The following is an 18,810-nucleotide window of genomic DNA, read 5'->3' as shown; positions in this document are numbered from 1 at the left end:
TGTCTAGGCTAGTAACTCTTATTTTCCTTTTATTTCATCACTAAACCTCGTGTCACCAGCCTTTCCAGGTTTCCAGCGCGGAGGACAATTAATCACAGTACAGTATTAGGCTACTCAATTAACTAAAATTGCTGTGTTGAACCAGACAGTAATTGCTGTAATCATTGTTGTTACAGTCTTGCAGAACATACATGACATGTTGCTGCTTCTACCTGTATGAGTGAGTGACAAAACAACTCCTGATTCTCTTGATCCAGACATTTTAGATTAATAGCCTAGATTTAGAATACAGAGGAAAACCTGGCTGTCACAGTGCCACATCAGTCTAGTAGCCAGACAACTTCTTAGTGCCACATTGACACCTGAAATGGCTCTTTGGTGTCACCTAGTGGCCTTTTATAGTCATGACACGAAGCAATGACAAAACTACAAAAAGTGGAGCAAAGTCAAATAGGCCCCTTAGGCTTCATATTGCGTGTGCCTGTGCCTGTGCGTGCCTGTGTTTTATTACTTACTTAGCACAGCAGGGGGTCCTGGTTTGTGTCTGCAGCTTTGATTAATCATCAACACCCCCACCTTTTCCCCTCGTTCAACCCCCTCATTCCTCCACTGTCCCTCTGCCTGCCCTGCCCGGTGGCCAACATAAATATCTGCTCCTACCTCCCATGTTCGGTGTGTGTGTGTGTGTGTGTGTGTGTGTGTGTGTGTGTGTGTGTGTGTGTGTGTGTGTGTGTGTGTGTGTGTGTGTGTGTGTGTGTGTGTGTGTGTGTGTGTGTGTGTGTGTGTGTGCAGCGCGGCACTGAGTGCCGCGCTGCGAGCTTGTAGATCTGCTATTTTGTTTGTCTTTGAATAATTCAAATCCTTCTAAGGTTTCTTGAAAAACCTATGTTTCTATGTCAGTGGTGCTCAAAGCTTTTCATGTCAAGGACCCCCAAAATTACATGTATTTGGCCGCGGACCCCCATCTCAAAATATTTCGTTTCAAATGTTCGCTTAAAATTTTTTCACGACTTTTCAAAAATAGCAGATCTACAAGCTTGCCGCGCTGTGAGCTTGAAGAGGGACAGAGAGAGAGACAGAGTGAGACAATGTTTTATTATGTTTCTTGGTCATATTTCAACTCTTTATTCTGGGTAGGGGAAGTATTCGCACGGGATGGTGTTTTCCTCTGGTGTTTCAGTCCGAGTGTATCAAAGGGTGCGTTCGGAAATGCGCACCGGGTGGACTGCGCGGGCGTTTATCGTGGGCTTAAATATAACGATTGCATTCACCACGGCTTCGTAACTCGCGCGGCGCTCCGCCGGCCGCGCGGCCCTGGCCCGCTCTTCGAGGCCACTCGCGCCTGCGGCGCTCGGGGGCGAAGAGCAGGACCAAGGTCCGCTGGCCTTCGCGCCGCTTGCAATGTCGTGGACAATAAAACGAACGCACCCTTTGATACACTCGGACTGAATCACCAGTAGAAAACACTCTCTCGTATTCGCACATCCACTAGATTCAGGTGCAGGTGCGTAGGACTGTGAATACTGAAGAAATCATGAAAAGATATTTCATGAACAAAAACTCCCGCACTCTGCTCTTGCGGAGCTGCTCATCTTTATTTTAGTCTTTATTCTGGAACACTTTCCTCTCTGCAACACCCACACCTTTCTACTCCACCTCTGACCTCGCTCTCTCATATCTCTCCATCTCCCAACACAATGCATGGGTCATTTCTTCTTCCACATTTCTTCTCACGCATTAAATCCTACTGTATTATTCTTCCCCCCTCCCCCTCTCTCCTTGCACCCGATTCTCTGTCTGTCCATGTCTCATATTCCCCCAAATCTGTTACATGTGTTTGTTTGATTGTTTGTTTGTTTGTTTGTTTGATTGATTGATCAATTGACTGGGGCGGAAGTGGCTCAGGGTGTAAAGTGGCCGTCATAGAATCTGAAGGCTCCGGGTTCGATTCCCAGCTCCTCCTGGCAAAGTGTCGAAGGGTTGAGCAAGAAACTGGACCCCCAACTCAACTGCTCGCGATAAGCAGTTTGGTGCCTTGCATGGTTTCCTATAAATGTGAAGCTCTTTGGAGAAAATCGTGATACTGTATAAATGCAGTCCATTTACCATTGAATACTTTATTAACAGTTTGCAAAAAGTACAGTGGTACAGTTATACAAAACCCCGGGGGCATGTTTTCACTGTGGTCCTCTGCATTCCAATTCATCATGGGTTTCTTCTCTTTTTCTCATATCATGTATTTATTATTTATTTTTGTCACATTCTTTCTCTCCCACACACATCCTTGTTTCTACCCCATGTTATGTTGCTACTTCTCACTTCTCTCTTTTTCTCAGTCTAAAATGTCTCTCTATGCTACTCTTCTCTCTTCGTCACACACACTTGCATGCCGTATACTGTACACAAAGACATGCACACATGCAAACACATAGCCTTTAGTTTACATACTGTACTTTAGATTAGATTTAGAATCTCTTTGGTGCCCCTATTCTGGGATTTTCTGGGATCTTCTTCAAAATAGCAAAAATGGCACATGTACAGCTTGTGGGTTGTCTATTTTCTCTGCACAGACACCGTTGTACGACAAAGTACAAAGCAGACACACACGCGCGCACACACACAGTCACACACTGTGCCCTGCCATAGATCTGGGTCATCCAGAGGAATGAATGCACTCCCTCACTCACTCCTTTGTCTAAGACTCAGATTCTTCACGTTTCTTTATGACAGCTGTTTTCTTTATTATAGCCCCCCCAACCCCCCCTCTGTGATGAAACCCTGAAACGTCTCAGCATTCTTCACAGTCAGCTATCTATAACGCTTTCCATCTGTGCTTATAAATGACTCGGTTTTTGACCCCCTAAGACCCTTAAAAGCCTTTTCTTTTTTTAGGCCGGGGGTGTGGGAAGGAGGCAGAAAGGCTGGTGATTAAAAGACACCGTCATGTTACCAAAACAAAGTACGTTTGATCCCCGAGAAATGATCACCCACCACCACCGCACAGGCACAGGCCAGGGTAGCAGAATTATACCCTGTGCGGCTTAAAACATCAGTCCAAAAAGAGGACACGTTTTTAGATCTTTTGATCTCCCCAACAGTTAATTTGTCTGTCACAGGTCATGATTCTGGTCGAGGTGTCTAACCCTCGACCCATGCACTGTAAAACCACTGAGTATTAATTGAGTGTGCAAAGGGAACCACATACTGTAGGTTTTGTGACATGTCATATGTCATATAGAGGGTATGCATAAAGTGAATGGCAAATCGAGTGGCAAAGTGAGTGGAAAGTGAGTTTAACATCATTTAACGTTGTTTAATGCAATCAGATAGGACCTTTCTGTTTGGATGTATGGGCTGTCAAGGCCAGAAAGTAGTTGGGAAACACTGCACTAAGCTACGGCCATCCTCTGTGAGTCAGAGATGAACAGTACTTGCTGTATGTACTGTAGTGTAGAGCAGCTAGATGATAGAAATGTGACACTGAAGTGGGATGTTATATCATAGTAGTGCTATCGATTCCATACCAAAGCATATTAGACCCACATCGCTGGATGCTTTTCAATGTCTTTATTCATGCAGGAGAGCTTTTCTGAGCACATAGGCTACATACAGTACATGCCACTGCATCTCTTTCACACACCACTTTAATCAATGACTCGGCTGGCCACTCAACAGGCCATCAAGGAGGCGCAGGTTGTGGGAAGGGGCGGCTGTGGCTCAGGAGGTAGAGCAGGTCCTCCAATGAGTAGGTCGGTGTTAGCTTGCCACCATTGATGTGGGAAGTGAGGACGCTGGTGTCAACTGTTTGCCACTTCACCTCCCAATGTATGAATGAATCAACCATTGTAAGCTCTTTGTGTACTTAAGTCAAGTAGGTCGGTAGTGGCTTCCTCACAGCAGTTGTCCCTCACTTATTGTCGGTATCAGCCGGTAACACACAGGAGTCTGTCTCCGTTACAATGTGCTAGACCCCTGGGAGATGGATTGCTGAGGTGGAGCGCCACACCTACCTTCAGCTCCCAGTACTTGCCGTATGGCTTGCTGCACCAAAGCCGTGCTACTCATACGCTGAGTTGGCGGTGCCCAGAATCGAACCCATGACCTTGTGGTCCAAATGCGAGAGCTCCACCGACTGAGCTACCCAGACACTTAAAGTGCCATGAAAATGCAATCCTTTATTTATCACACATTACCGTAACATTTGTTTATTTCTTTATTTATTTTCCTCTTCTCTATTCCCTGTCTGCTTGGTTGCTCTATGTATTGACATCCTGTCAACTATTTTGGCTGATTGTCGGTAATCTTGTAATGGATAATCAGGTTCTTCAGTCATGTTTTAGATTTTTATTTAGGCCTATTTTGCGGTTTACAAATCATGTTCCAGTAGTATTTTACTGTGTTATACACAGGCCTCATATCAGCCCAAAGGGCTTCTTGCCTCCTCCTGGCACTTTTATTTTTATTTTTTTGTAATTTTTATCCCACGATTGTTGTAACCCATTTTTCACCCAGTGCCAATTGCCTATGTAATCCTGGGCTCTGCTCTCCCTCTGCCGTGTCTGGGGAGACAACGGACTGACCTCATGCTTCCTTCAATGCATAGGTAGTCCAAGTTGTTTCTTTTCCCCGCCACAATAATCGTGGGGGGGATTTCCCTGGAATGGACGTAGCACGTGGAAGGAACACGTTATTCCAACCAGTTCCTATCCCCTCCATCAGGAGCCCCCACTGGCCAGGGGGAGGCATTATTGAGACCAGGATTACTGCATATTGTTGTGAGGGTATCAACCCTAGGAGACACGGGGAGAACATGCAAACTCCACACAGAAAGGCCCTATCGCCAACCCCACCTAGGGTTGATACCCTGATGCTGCAGAGGGAGGAACACGCCCCCAGCACCCACAGCGTCCCCCGGCGGGAATCAAACCCAGGACCTTCTAGCTGTGAGGCGAAGCGCTAACCACTGCTCCAGCGTGCCCCCTCAGCACTTTTCTTTTTCTCTACAGTTTTTACATTGTGCTAAATAAATCTAATCAAATCAAGTGTGACGACATGGTCTGCCCGCTGGCCTACCGGCTCTCCCTTAAACCAATTTTATAGGATGAAAAACTACATTCACTACTGTATGGTATAGTGGTTCCCAAGTTAACCTAGGGGTCGGGGCCCTACACAGACTCTGAGGGGTCGTGAGATGATTAACGCGAGTGGAAAGAAGAACAAAGCACTGATAAACTAATCTGTTGTCAGTTTTTGGCCTTCGTCTCCCGAGCCTTGATTTGTGCTGAAATACGGGATCATTTGATCGTTTATGGAAATGAAACCATGCGAGACGTTATCATTATTTCTGGAACCGTCAACAGCTCAGATCTGTAATGTGACCCCGAATGGCACTGCTTTTATAAAACTTCAAGAGCAAAAAAATAATCCATCTGTACGTATTTTAAAAGCTTGTATATTATCTATTATCTATTGCCAAATAGATCAGCTTTAAAGATAACATCTTTAAAGCTGATGAATAAAACGCAGTGGAGTGAAGTACAACATTTCCCTCTGGAATAGAAGTATACAGAATAAAGTGCCATGAAATGCTCAAAATAGTCTTAAAGGACAACAAGGGTTCATATTTTAGATCATAATTAAAGAAAATTAAAGATGAGTGTTAAAATGTTTTCATTTACTGCTTTCTATTGTTTTAGTGATTTTAATTATGTTGATTTCAGTGGACGGGGGCATGCGTACAAGTGACTAAATATGTATTTTTAGACACAATAAGCCGACAATTTCTTTAATACTATTTACAGTAACACTACTAGCCCCCATAAGTCACCTCTGCCCATGAAAGATCGTGGTGCATCTTTGGAATGGGCATATTATGTCTAAAAAGACATATAGTGTGTGTGTGTGTGTGTGTGTGTGTGTGTGTGTGTGTGTGTGTGTGTGTGTGTGTGTGTGTGTGTGTGTGTGTGTGTGTGTGTGTGTGTGTGTGTGTGTGTGTGTGTGTGCGTGCGTGTGTGTGTGTGCACGCGGGTAGCCAGACTATATCACTGCGTGGATGTGAGTCTGGTACTTCTCTGTAGAATTTATCTTTGGAGCGGGCCAGACCCAAATCCAAAAAGGGCAACAAAAAAAACTTTTCCTTCGTCTGATTCCAGGCTACAGTAGCACGCGTGCCCCGTGTTTGAGACTATTAGTAACACCACACCACACTTAAAACAACCCCAGCCAAACCGCTCCTAAATGAGGGTGTTCAACTCTTCAACCCCCACACACACAGACCACATAACATCTCTCATCTAAACGACCTCTCCAGCCCCACGTAGAGAAGGTTCTCAATGCCTCGACCATCTCAGCGGGCACCGCACACTCCCTCACTCACTCCTAGTCTGTCACTCGCCATTCGGTGTCGGCCCATATTTACTTAACCGTTGCGCTGCAGTCAAACAACGGCTTCCCTCCTGAATGGGAGCACATAATTGCAATGGCCTCCGCTGTTTCAAAGGCCTGTCCACTCCAACGGACATAAATCACCACACAAGGCATAAAAGGGTAGTTTAAAATACTATTATTATTATTTATGGTACTTTGCCACCTCACAGGAGTGTTCTTTTTTTGCATTTACAAGAAGAAAAAAAAAGAAGGGGGGGGGGGGGAACAAGAGTAAATGCCGTTACAAAAAGAACGAGAGAGGTTTTGGAAATAAACTCAAAATAACATGAAAGCGCTTACTGGTCCCCCCCTAGCCAGCGCTTTGTCAGCCAATAAGATTTACAGGCTGCTTTAAAAAAAAGAAAACAAAACAATGGCTGATATAATACAAGAATATATAGAATATATACAATACTAAGATCAACATTATGACATACATGGACGTCTTGGTTTGAGCTCAACGTTGTGTCTCCAATATTTGAAAGGAAAATAAATCTAGGAATGAAGAGACTTGCCACATATGGTAAAAAATACATTTCTCAAAACAATTACAATTGGAAAATCAATAAGGTGAACACACTATTGACAGACCGGTCGTTATTGCGTTGCGTGTGCGTTCCATTAACTACAGTTCTTTGCATTTTCTGTACAGTTCGAGTTTACACACACTGTACATTATAACAATTAAAACATTGTGATAGTTCACCTACTACAGCCAATGTGCATCCCTTCACATACGGACCCTTCCAGAGACTTCATTACACACAGAGAAAGGCACCAGAAGCGTTCTTGTGCTTTAGGATTACAAGCTAATAAATCTTTGGCAAAAAGCAGCTATAAAGTCAGAAACATTCAAGGCAACTCAGTGTAGTAGAAACCAGATCCCGGATTAATTTAACCGTGAAATCGAGGGCTGCAATTTCAGCAGTTGTTGTTCAAACTCAAATTACAAGCGTTGTGTCCTAGGACATTCCTCGGAAACCTCACTTGTCTCGAATCATTTGGCGGAAGAGGCATGATGGAAGAGCTACTACATATTTGAAACTGTAAGAACATAAAAAAAAAGACGGTATATTCCTTTGTTTAAAAAATTGGTCACTAAATCAGTTTCTGCGTGCGGTTAGGTCACATTGTTAGTGTCACGGACGAACTTAAAAAAAACACAAACTATGAAATACAGACACTTCCATTGACATGTGTGTTCCGGACGTTTTTTTAAGACTACGTTTTTTTCTGCTCATCCCACGCATTTGTTTCAAACACACTCCAGTCACACTAAACAGTTTTAAGATATCAAATCAATATCGCTATATACAAAACGTGTACATTATAAACAGCGGTGTCTTTCTATACATAACGGCGATAACGTGACAAAAAATAATGACAGCTGGAGTGTCAAACTCCATATACAGTAAAACATGTTACAGATATAGACAGTTGTACATTCATATATAGACAACAAAAACCCAATACATGATACGGTGATATACTTGTAGCGAATGGAAACATGTGTGTTACGGAATTCAGCTGTATTCGGTTTAGTATTAGTGTGAAGCACCCAAAGTTTAAAAAAAAAAGGAAAATAAAACAAAATCTCCAAGATTCCCTGAACCAGGAGACTTAAATACACTAAATAAATAAGTAGTGTCTCGGTGACACACACTTATCAGACTCATCAACAACATCATCATCATCAATCTTTGGCAAAATAGTGAGATACTGTGAGGTTACTATAGTCAAGATAACTGGTGTAAGACTAGTGTGGTATAAAGAGATTACAGTATGCCATTGACACATGACGTGAAACAAGTAGTACGTGGGGATGGGGCGATATGACGATCACGATTATTGTGGCAAACATAATTGCGTTCAACGATATTATCGTGATAATAAAAAATGCCACTTTTGCTTACCACGTGAACCCCGAGGCAGCATCCCTATTCTAGGGGGAATGTTCACCAAAAACAGCAGATGTACAAGCTCACAATCCACAGTTTTTTGGGATTCGATTTGTGTGTAGTGAAATAAGAGCATACTAAAAGTGCTCTTCGCAGGTCCGTTTTTATCAAGTACTGAGGGTTTAATTGGTGCTGAATTTGCAGCTCGACAAAAGATCATTCGTCGTAGCGCGCAACGGAAGACGATTTCAAGATAAATCAAAATCTCCACGATGGGATTATTGTGAGCGTTTCTTTATCACGATTAACGATAATAAACGATTGTTGCTATCGAGTGTTTTGTTCACCCTCTCCCCAGTTTTGTTGAATCAGAAAATATATTTTCAGGTCTCGGAACACACATTTCTTTCCCCAAACATGCCCCACAAACATGAATGAAACATGAGTGTTCCAGTTCAGATTTTTGTCTGCTCATTTGTTTGCATCATCACTTCCAATGTCTTGTTCCCTGTTACTGAACAAAACACCATATTGCAATGATTGCTATCAGAATATAGAGCTACGTAGCACTTACTTTAACAGACAACAATACATATCACTTACAGCACCTTTAAAAGGTCAAGTTCCTACTAGAGCAGCATGTATTACGTATGTGCAACCACGGTGCTAAAAGCACGGACCGACGTACGTTATGACTAGTAGTAGTCTTTCTTTAACTTCATCTTTAGTGGCAGAACATAATTTGGCCACACATCATTCGGACCCTAAACGTGCTTCTCAGCTTTCTCAAGCATTTCGCTGTCAAAGTGAAACGCGTTCACACTGCTTGAATGATCGATAATATCAAACATTGTGCTTCTCCTGCTTGGTGCATGAAGCCCTGTTTCCTTCCGTTCTCCGGCCACTCCGATCCCATCCATTCCTCTCTCCATCAGAAAAACAAAGAACCCCTCTGGTACAGCGGTTCTCTAAGGGGCCTTTTCCACCAAAAGAACCTTGGTTCAAGAACCAGTTCAACTTTCTTGGAACCTTGGTTCGTTCTTGCGAACCGGCCGCGAACCGGCTTGCGTTTCCACCAGAATGAACCAGAGGAACCAAGGATTTTGTGGTTTCCCGTTCCGAACCAACTTTTACGGTTCGGAACCAACTCTGGTTCTCGTGTAAAAGCTCACCTCTGGTTCATCCCATAGTCGGGAGAAAGAACCCAAACCGGTTCTTTGCTGGTGGAAAAGGCCCCAAAGTGGATTCCAGGTACTTTGTGGGTTCCTTTATGGGGGTCTAAATTGACCCATACAAGTCTGTAACTCTAACAGTATACAAATGGAACCAGGTCCAATTGGTTCCATTTGTATACTGTCAGAGTTAAGGGAAGACCTTGAAATGTAAAAGTTTGAGAAACACTGCTCTAGTTCATCCAGAACTACAGAGGACGACTTGCCATGATGATGATCCTTCATCTTCCAGAACGCAAGCTGAACTACAGGCTCCACTTTGTCCAAAAAGGTAGGGAAGAACTTCAAACACAGGCTTTTTAAACCCTATATAATTTGTTGACTGGAGTCCACCAGGGCTCTATACTTAGTCCCCCTTCCTTTTATCCCGCTGCAACCAAATCTCTTTGCCTTTAAATAGCTTGTAGATCCGCTATTATGGAGTTCATGTGGTTAAAGCTGTATGTGCAGAGGTGACTCCGTGGGACGGCTTCCTCTCTCTGTCCATCTCTAGTAGTGTCCATAGCTCATGGTACATGCCCATGCCTTCTTTAGTAGTGTCCATAGCTCATGTACATGCCCATGCCTTCTCTAGTAGTGTCCATAGCTCATGGTACATTGCCCATGCCTTCTTTAGTAGTGTCCATAGCTCATGTACATGCCCATGCCTTCTCTAGTAGTGTCCATAGCTCATGTACATGCCCATGCCTTCTCTAGTAGTGTCCATAGCTCATGGTACATGCCCATGCCTTCTTTAGTAGTGTCCATAGCTCATGGTACATGCCCATGCCTTCTCTAGTAGTGTCCATAGCTCATGGTACATGCCCATGCCTTCTCTAGTAGTGTCCATAGCTCATGGTACATGCCCATGCCTTCTCTAGTAGTGTCCATAGCTCATGGTACATGCCCATGCCTTCTCTAGTAGTGTCCATAGCTCATGGTACATGCCCATGCCTTCTCTAGTAGTGTCCATAGCTCATGGACATGCCCATGCCCATCCCCAGGCCCAGACCCAGGCTCTCCCTCAGCCCTCGCAGCTGCTCCTCTCCCAGTCTGATCTTGTCCTCCAGTTGTTTCTGTTCCACCAGCAGAGCGGCCTTCATCTTCACAAAGTGGCTGCAAGAGAGAGAGAGAAACCGTGGCGTTAAAAGGACGCACGCCCAACTGCATATCGTCATTGTCCGATGAAAACCTTGTATGTCCAAAACCGTTCGTTTTGCATTTATCATTTTAAAACATGCACAAGAAGTACAGGGCCCGCACACCATCTTCAACTTGCCAAAAAAACTCTTTTTATTTAATGCAACGTTTCGGTCAAAGACCTTCTTCAGGCCTGAAGAAACGTTGCATTAAATAAAAAGAGTTTTTTTGGCAAGTTGAAGATGGTGTGCGGGCCCTGTACTTCTTGTGCATGTTTTGAGATGATGTTGACCCCCGCCTACGCACCCATCACTAAGCTTTGATCAGGTGTGCATAAGACTCTGTTGTCTGCATTTATCATTTTAAAAATGATTTAAACTAGGGAAAACAGCCGATCTACAAGCACACAACGCCTCGCGGTGCGAGGCGTTGTGTGCTTGTAGATCTGCTGTTTTCACTACTTTTGTGCGACAGCCTTGTATGACGAAGCAGGGCTTTGCTTTGCGAAAGAACGCACACATTTGAAACCTGGAGATACGAGGTTTCCACCCGACAACGACGATATTGTTGTTCATATATGTCAGTGTTTCTCAATCTGTTATATATTAAGGTCTCCCCTTAACTCTGACAGTATACAAATGGAACCAAATGTACCCTCTAGGGATTCTGATTCTGATTGAAATCTAACGGAAGAGTCTATCAAGCCAAGACAACTCTTCAAGTCTGTAACTGTGCCTCGTGAAAGTTGTGACAGGAATCTATTAATTCCCCAAAATACATTTTAAAATATCTTGAATCGTATTTTTGAATTTCTGTCTCTGCTAAGCGGCAAGCTTCGACAATTTTGAATTACAGTAGGACTTGTTAATGCGACTGCAAAGGAGAAACGGAAGTGTGTGTGTGTGTGTGTGTGTGTGTGTGTGTGTGTGTGTGTGTGTGTGTGAGCGTGTGTGTGAGCGTGTGTGCGTGTGCGTGTGTGTGTGCGCGTGTGCGTGCGCGCGTGCGTGTGTGTGTGTGTGTGTGTGTGCTCTAGGCTGGTATGGTTTCATTTAATCATTAGTCATTTTATGTCCTGTTCCGCTCAGCCCTACAACGTCACTGCCTTTCCTCTTATATTCTCTCTCCCCCGCATTCCTGTCCACTTCCACCACAGCCTTCTACAATGGAACACATTGAGCAATCAGCATTCTGGTCATTTTTAACTACATGTAGCTGACCTTCAAATCTATAGCAATCTACCCAGTATAAATAAAGATTAAGTAGAAAAAATAAATACAATAACAAATGTGTATGTTGATCATCTACATGTAGTCTGAATGTCTAGCCAGAGGGCCCAGTAGCCTGCCTACAGTCTGTAATCTATAATACTTCTACATTAATAACTCTACAGCAATGGTTCTCAAAGTTCCTACTGGGGCAGCATGTATTAAAGCTATACTGTGTAAGTTGCTCAACTGGTGGTCTGTAGCAGTATAGCAAACCGCGGTCGCGTTTGCTTTTTTCGTCCGTTTTTCGCTCGCGGACCGGGCCGTCAGACCACCGCGTCCGCCTCGCCTCGCCGAGACGCTTTCAATGAGGTCTCCCGTGTCCTTCTACGAGCAGCGGTTGGGGAGTTACATGCTAGACTCCTCCAGTGTAAACACTGCAGTGTACTTCCTGAAGGCGTGTTTCCTAAACCCACCAGAGAGCCCGGCAGTGTATGTTCTGCGCTGTGATTGGCCGGCAGTGTATAACCCTCGCTGTGATTGGCCGGTAGTGTGATGACGCAATTTTTCCGCGAAAACCGGTCCCGGGCAGGGATCATAGAAAACATATAAAGAGAAGGCTTTAGAAGCTGAAAATAACGGAGTGGGGGTTCTAAAACTTTAGCGATTTAACAGCTAGGAGTCTAGGACCATTTTAAGATTTGTTTTATAAAAAAAGTTACATGGTATAACTTTAAGTATATGCAACCACGGTGCTAAAAGCATGGACCGACGTACGGTATGACTAGTCTTTCTTTAACTTCATCTTTAGTGGCAGAACATATTTGGCCACCCATCATTCGGACCCTAAACGTGCTTCTCAGCTTTCTCAAGCATTCCGCTGTAAAAGTGAAGGGGTCCCGAATCAACTTTTAGGGTTCTGAGCCAATTCATTTTCAGTGGAAACTCTCTGAACTGGTTCAAAATTAGGCAGGGGAAAAAGAACGGAACCGGTTCAACCCCAGTGGAAAAAGGGCCTCAGAATTATGGGGGTGGGTCCCTTGAAATGAAGTGGTTTGAGAGCCACTACTCTATTCTTTATACGCTATAACTACAGTATCAGTTACCTGTAGTCTCTGTGTTGTTCAGGGGTCAGACAGTGGGCCAGCACGCGGCCTACAGCCTGCTCTCTGCGGTCCACATGGTCCTTCAGGTCCTGGGCCTCTGACAGCTGTCTCATCAGCTGCCGCTTCTTCTCCAGCAGGGGGAGCTAGAGGGCAGAGAGACAGACAGAGAGGGGAAACCAAATTGAGTTGATGTTTTATGTCAATGCACTTAACACAATGTTACTGTTTTGTGTTTGAATAATATGTATTACTTTATTATACTTTACTTTTTTTCTTTTAACCCCTTTTTTTCTCCCCACTTTAGTCGTTACGTTGTTTCTACATTGCAGTAGTCAAGTAAAAAAATCACACCTAGTGTGAAGTAAGTGGTGCTATTTATGAGTTAATTTCATTAAGCGTCACGCAAAGCATGACTTTGAGCGCTTTGTGCCAAGATGTAGGCCAATATCATCTCAGACAATAAATACTAATATAATTTATGTTGTCATTGTTGTGATGTCATAGTGATGAAATTGCCATCCTTGATTGTGATTGGCGTACATGCCTGGGCATACAACACACTTTGAGCGATGTGTGCCCGAACGCCAGATGTTGGAGCTTAGCTCCTTCCAAGAGCATCAAAAATGTGAGTACTTATTCCACCACTGGTCCACACGCACACCCTCCCTCTCCCTCCCCCTCTCCTCACCCTCTCTTGCTGGGCGCTGTGGGGGTCCAGGATGTCCAGGGAGGTCTCCACCCTTAACAGACGTCCAGACAGAGACAGGATGAGGCTGACCACCTTGTCCAGGTCCCCGATGAACATGCGGAACTTATCCACCTCGTTGGGCTTACACACCCCCACCACCATGCTCTCCACCTGGACACAGACAGAGACCAGAGATCACTGAAATGTTGCTTTTATTTGGAAAAGACTCAAAGTCCCTAAAAGAAGCAGCTGTTGTTCTACAATGAAAACACAAATGTATACAAGAGAGAATAAACTAAGCAAACGACCAAAGCAAAAACACTTTTGTTTTCTTTGACTGTTTTGATCAAGGTCAAAAGAGTCACAAAAATAAGTTGAGAGAGAGAGGCACCGCACGGCATGATGTGAGCATGTATTGTAGATCTTCTATTTTCAGTACTACTAACTTTAAAACATTTATTTCTAGAAATGATTTTATTTTATTTATGACATTGTTAAAATTGTGATTTCTTAATTTATAATTTTTTCAATATACTGTATATTTTTTAATGTAGGAAACAACGGGACATTTACTTGCAACCCATAATAATTGTGTTTGGGAAAAAGAGCCCTAACCTCTCTACTGAGTCAAATGAATACATGAACCACAGGATCCTTAAGCCCTCTACCAGCTGAGATGAAGGACTGACTGACTGACTGACTGACTGACTGACTGAATGAATGAATGAATAATAAATGACTGAATGAGTCTCCCACCTCGTCTCCCAGCTGTGTGTTGGCTCTGATGTCATCCTGTAGTCCTCTCTGAGCCTCTCTGAGAACGCCCAGCTTCTTACGAAGACTCTCCATCAGCTGTTTCTGTAACGACATGAAACAGAAATGTGTTAGTGTAAAAGAAACCGTGGCCAAATAACGAAAAGATACTTATATGTGTGTATGCTTGCTTGTGTATGTGTTGTGTTTATACTACCTTATAAGACAGCTCATCATCCTCGTCCCTGTCGTCTCTGTCGGTGAAGTCTTTCATCTGAGACAGTAGCTGAGCCTTGGCGGTGGACGTGCTGTAATACGAAGAGCAGCTAGAGCTAGCACCAGACCTCCTGGAGAGGAGAGGAGAGACAAGAGAGACTGTAACACTCGTCAAGTGAGCACAGGTCATCTGCTGGTGCCAAGACCACAAACAAATTGTATGGTGAGAACTGTTCTTCTTTATAGAGCTTCTTTTGGCTTGGAATATGCTCCCCATGAGAGGAGAGGAGAGGGTAAAGATTGATATAAGAAATGAAAATGAACAAAGCGTTCCTGTGGTGGAACAAACTTAAAAGCCACTTAAAGACACAGCGGATTATGTTATGAGGAATGGAGGTCAATGAAGACTGGAAGACGAATGAGTGTTAAAACAGATAAAACCAAGCCACAGAAAGGAGGAGAGTGAGATGGTGGGAAAGATGAGAGATGGTAACAAGCTGACCTGGTTCAACTTGCATTGCCAAGTAATCCTGACTGTTGCATTTATGCTCCATTAATTACCGGGTGGGTGGAATCTACCACATCAAAAACAATACACCAGACTGTGACGTTAGTTGTCACCCGTTCATTATAAGAATATATATTCCTAACGGGACATAAAAATACTTTCCTGACATTATGTAAAACCTGCTGGCAGTTTAGTTGTAATATGTCCAATATGACCAAGTAGCTTAAGACATGCGTTAAACGAAAACACACAACGCTAGTTTATGAAATACAGACCCATGGCTGGTACGTAAGTAGGAGAGCGGGAAGGGAAAGATTGACTTGCTGGCAGTTATAAATTATGTCCAATATGACTAAGTAACTTAAAGCACACATTAAACAAAAACACACCAAAAAGGCTATTTTATGAAATATAGAGCCATGGCTGGTAAAGTCGGAGAGCGGGAAGGAAAAGATTGACTTTACAATGGAGCGTGGGTGAGGAATGCTTGTGGGAAAGACGGAATGAGCTTAGTGGCAGGAACAATTAGGTCCTGTGCAAATCAAATGGTCTGTGTAATTCATGCATGCGCACACACACGCGCACACACACAATGTCTCTCACCTGGGCAAGAGAATGTGATTCTATAATTGCTACCAATTACATATGCTGCTAAATGTTTTGTCTGTTTGCAAAAGAGGGCTATTCTGCCTCATCTGCACACTACTATAATTTTGACAACTTTCTGACAACGTGTCTCGTTATTTGAAATTGTTTCCATTATTTCTTTCTATATTCTTATGACTCTTTTTAAAACAGCAAAACAATGACCAATTTCACCCACTTGTTTCTCACCTGTGAACTTGTGATGTGACATTAAAGTTGGAGTTAGCGAGGCTCACAAACACAAAAACTCAAAACTCTTCTCTTTATTTTTGTTTAGTTTAGTTTAGTTTACCGGTAGTTCGATCCTCAATTCATCATCAACATTATCATAAAACATTTTACACTGTAATCCAACAATTTCTGGTTGATCGAAAAGGCATAGGCTGAAGCTCAAAGCTTATTTATGCCTATCCTTTCTAGATATCAATTAACAGTTTCATTTAAAATAAATAGTAAATGAACACGCAAAGATAATCCGTATTTACATTCATCACTTGTAATCGTTTGTAATAAACAAACAGTCAATAAATATTAAGTATTTACATGCATAACTTCATAGCGACTGTCTCCGGCTCCCTTACCTGTCCAGACTGTCCGAGTTGTGCTCCGTGCTTCTGTAGTCTCTCCTCCAGCTCTCCGTGCCCGACTCTCCCTCACTGCCCTGGGGGAAGAGCTCGTCCAGGCTCAGCCTCTCCCTGGCCCTCTCCAGCTCCTCCAGCTCCAGAGAGCCGCTCTCCGCCCTCACCCTGCCCGGGGGAGAGGCCTCCTGGCCGGGCAGCGTGTCTATGTCCGTCTCCAGGACGGTCACCGGGAGCGCCAAGCACTGGAGCTCCGTGACGATCGGTACATCATCTCCCTCTTCCTCCTGGAAATAGGGGCGTTAACAACCCATTTAGGCCTAGAATTATTGAATGCTTTAACCAGTGAAAAATAGCAGATATACAAGCTCACAGCGCGGCACCGAGTGCCGCGCTGCGAGCTTGTAGATCTGCAATTTTTGAATATATGTATTTTCAAAGCGAACGTTTGTAACTCAAATTTAGCTTCTGGGTGGTCCCTGGAACTAAATATTATGAGATGGGTGTCCGTGGCCAAATACATATCATTTTGGGGGTCCTTCACATGAAAAGTTTTGAGAACCACTGACACAGTAGTCTCTCAAGAACTGAGCTCCATTTAAGTGAAAAGGACCTTTTCTTTGACGATGGCAAGCCAGATTGCTGACATAGAAACATAGGTTTTTCAAAAAACCATAGAAGGATTCAAAAGACACTTATAGAATCGAATTTTCAAGATTTTTCAATTTCAAGATTTTTCAAGATCTACAAGCTCGCAGCGCGGCACTCGGTGCCGCGCTGTGAGCTTGTGGGTGGGTGACGTGACGTAACGTTTTCGCTGTCCTCGGTGTCAAACATGTATAAATAAAAAATATATTTGTCAAAAACCTTCTGAATATTGTGCAGGACATTAAGCTTTATGTGAACTTACTCAAGATTAAAACATTTCATTCCTCATTTCTTCAGAATCTTCAACCAAACATGGCAAAACTCATATGGTGTGACTGTCCTGACCTTGTTTCTCAAAGTGGGAACTTGAATAAAACTAAGAAAAATAATTGCTAAAAATCATTTGAAAATGAATTTAGGCAAAAAAAAAAAGTCTATTTTGAGCCTATATCTTTTCAAAGTCAAAGCATAATGTTTTCAGTCATTTCTGATCAAAAACATTTTGTCCCCCAACCCAAAATCATTTGGTGTGACACTAGTTTGGAAAAATTAAACAGGCAATTATTTGGACACCTATTGGCTAGAGAGGTCCTTCTTCTGTAAGGCTATTCAGCACTCCCAGCACAACTGCAAGACAGGTGTCTGAGGTGAGTTATGATTTTAACATTTTCATGAAATGCCATCTTGTTGAAACGTTGACAAACTCACCATTCTGGATGTCTTTTGGTGTGACACCTTTTCTTTAAAAAAAGCTTAAGTTATTTGAAGTTTTGGTCATATTTCCATGTAGATCTAGGCTGCTTTGTTATAGCTAGCATGCTGTTAGCATGCTAATGTGTACATAGTAGCCTCAAGGTAAACCTAAATGGAGAAAACTGTAATATGGTGTGACACTTAATCATATGGTGTGACATGTCTGCTTGTCACACCATATGACTTGACTGTCACACCATATGATTTATACTGTATTTAACTACAGATATAACAACAAATAACAAAGTTCCATGTTTCTTTTGTACATTTAAACATTTGTTTTAAACATTTTTACATAAAATGTAATTTAGCTTCATTCAGTGATACTTCAAATTCATCAGACAGAGCAGAAACCCCTTCACAGAAACCTTAACATATTGTTTCAATCTAAACAATATTTTCTCTTTGTCTTAAACTATACATTCCATTTTCTTTTGTCAGTTGGAAAATGACAAGTGCTGAGAGAACGAGAAAGTACAGGGAGAAACTAAACAATGACCCAGCAAGGAGAGAGGAGCCAAAGGGGCGAGACTGCATTTTCTACGAAGAGCAGGAGGTTGTCTGTGGCATAGCAGAACCGCAACAAGGCAGCCGGTTTGCTACCCTCACCAAATACGACTGGCTGATGTACAATACAGTCTAAATGTATAATCTAATCTGATCTAATAATTTTGTACTTTCACTCACTGGACTGGACAGTGGACAGTGTTAAGGTAGGACCCGAGACAAAACTAGCGAAAATAGCTGATCTACAAGCTCTCAACACATTGTGCTGCGAGAGCTTGTAGATCAGCTATTTTCAGAGTTGCGCAACCCAGCACTCTTTAGCTAGTGGAGATGTGGTGTAGTGTCATGATTCCTAATTACATTTGTTCAACACAAAATGCTGTGTTCAAGTTCAGGAGACTTCGGAAAAAAGCAATTTACCTGAATGCTGAGTTCTGTTTCCACTAATTGGTGTTAATAAAATGTTGCCTTCAATGCCTTGGCTCCAAGTGTGGCTATGCGCCTTATTGTCCCTTTAGGATCCTTCTG

General features: G+C 43.0%; 1 protein-coding gene across 1 annotated transcript in view; it reads right to left on the bottom strand.

The window, feature by feature from the left end:
• Positions 1-10,494: 10,494 nt before the first annotated feature.
• Positions 10,495-18,810, bottom strand: part of shroom4 (shroom family member 4) — a gene marked incomplete at both ends in the record, with an annotated part of 131,606 nt that continues 123,290 nt past the window's right edge. The window contains 6 exons of the mRNA XM_080741643.1: positions 10,495-10,651; positions 12,987-13,129; positions 13,675-13,845; positions 14,431-14,532; positions 14,645-14,774; positions 16,378-16,661. Of these exons, the coding sequence (XP_080597769.1) occupies positions 10,495-10,651; positions 12,987-13,129; positions 13,675-13,845; positions 14,431-14,532; positions 14,645-14,774; positions 16,378-16,661 (987 nt within the window). The remainder of the gene's footprint in view (positions 10,652-12,986; positions 13,130-13,674; positions 13,846-14,430; positions 14,533-14,644; positions 14,775-16,377; positions 16,662-18,810) is intronic.

The sequence above is a fragment of the Nannobrachium achirus genome (assembly GCF_963921795.1).
Source record: "Nannobrachium achirus genome assembly, chromosome: 14".
Lineage (NCBI taxonomy): Eukaryota > Metazoa > Chordata > Actinopteri > Myctophiformes > Myctophidae > Nannobrachium > Nannobrachium achirus.
Note: the sequence above shows the minus strand (reverse complement) of the source record. Positions and strands in the feature narration are given on the sequence as shown.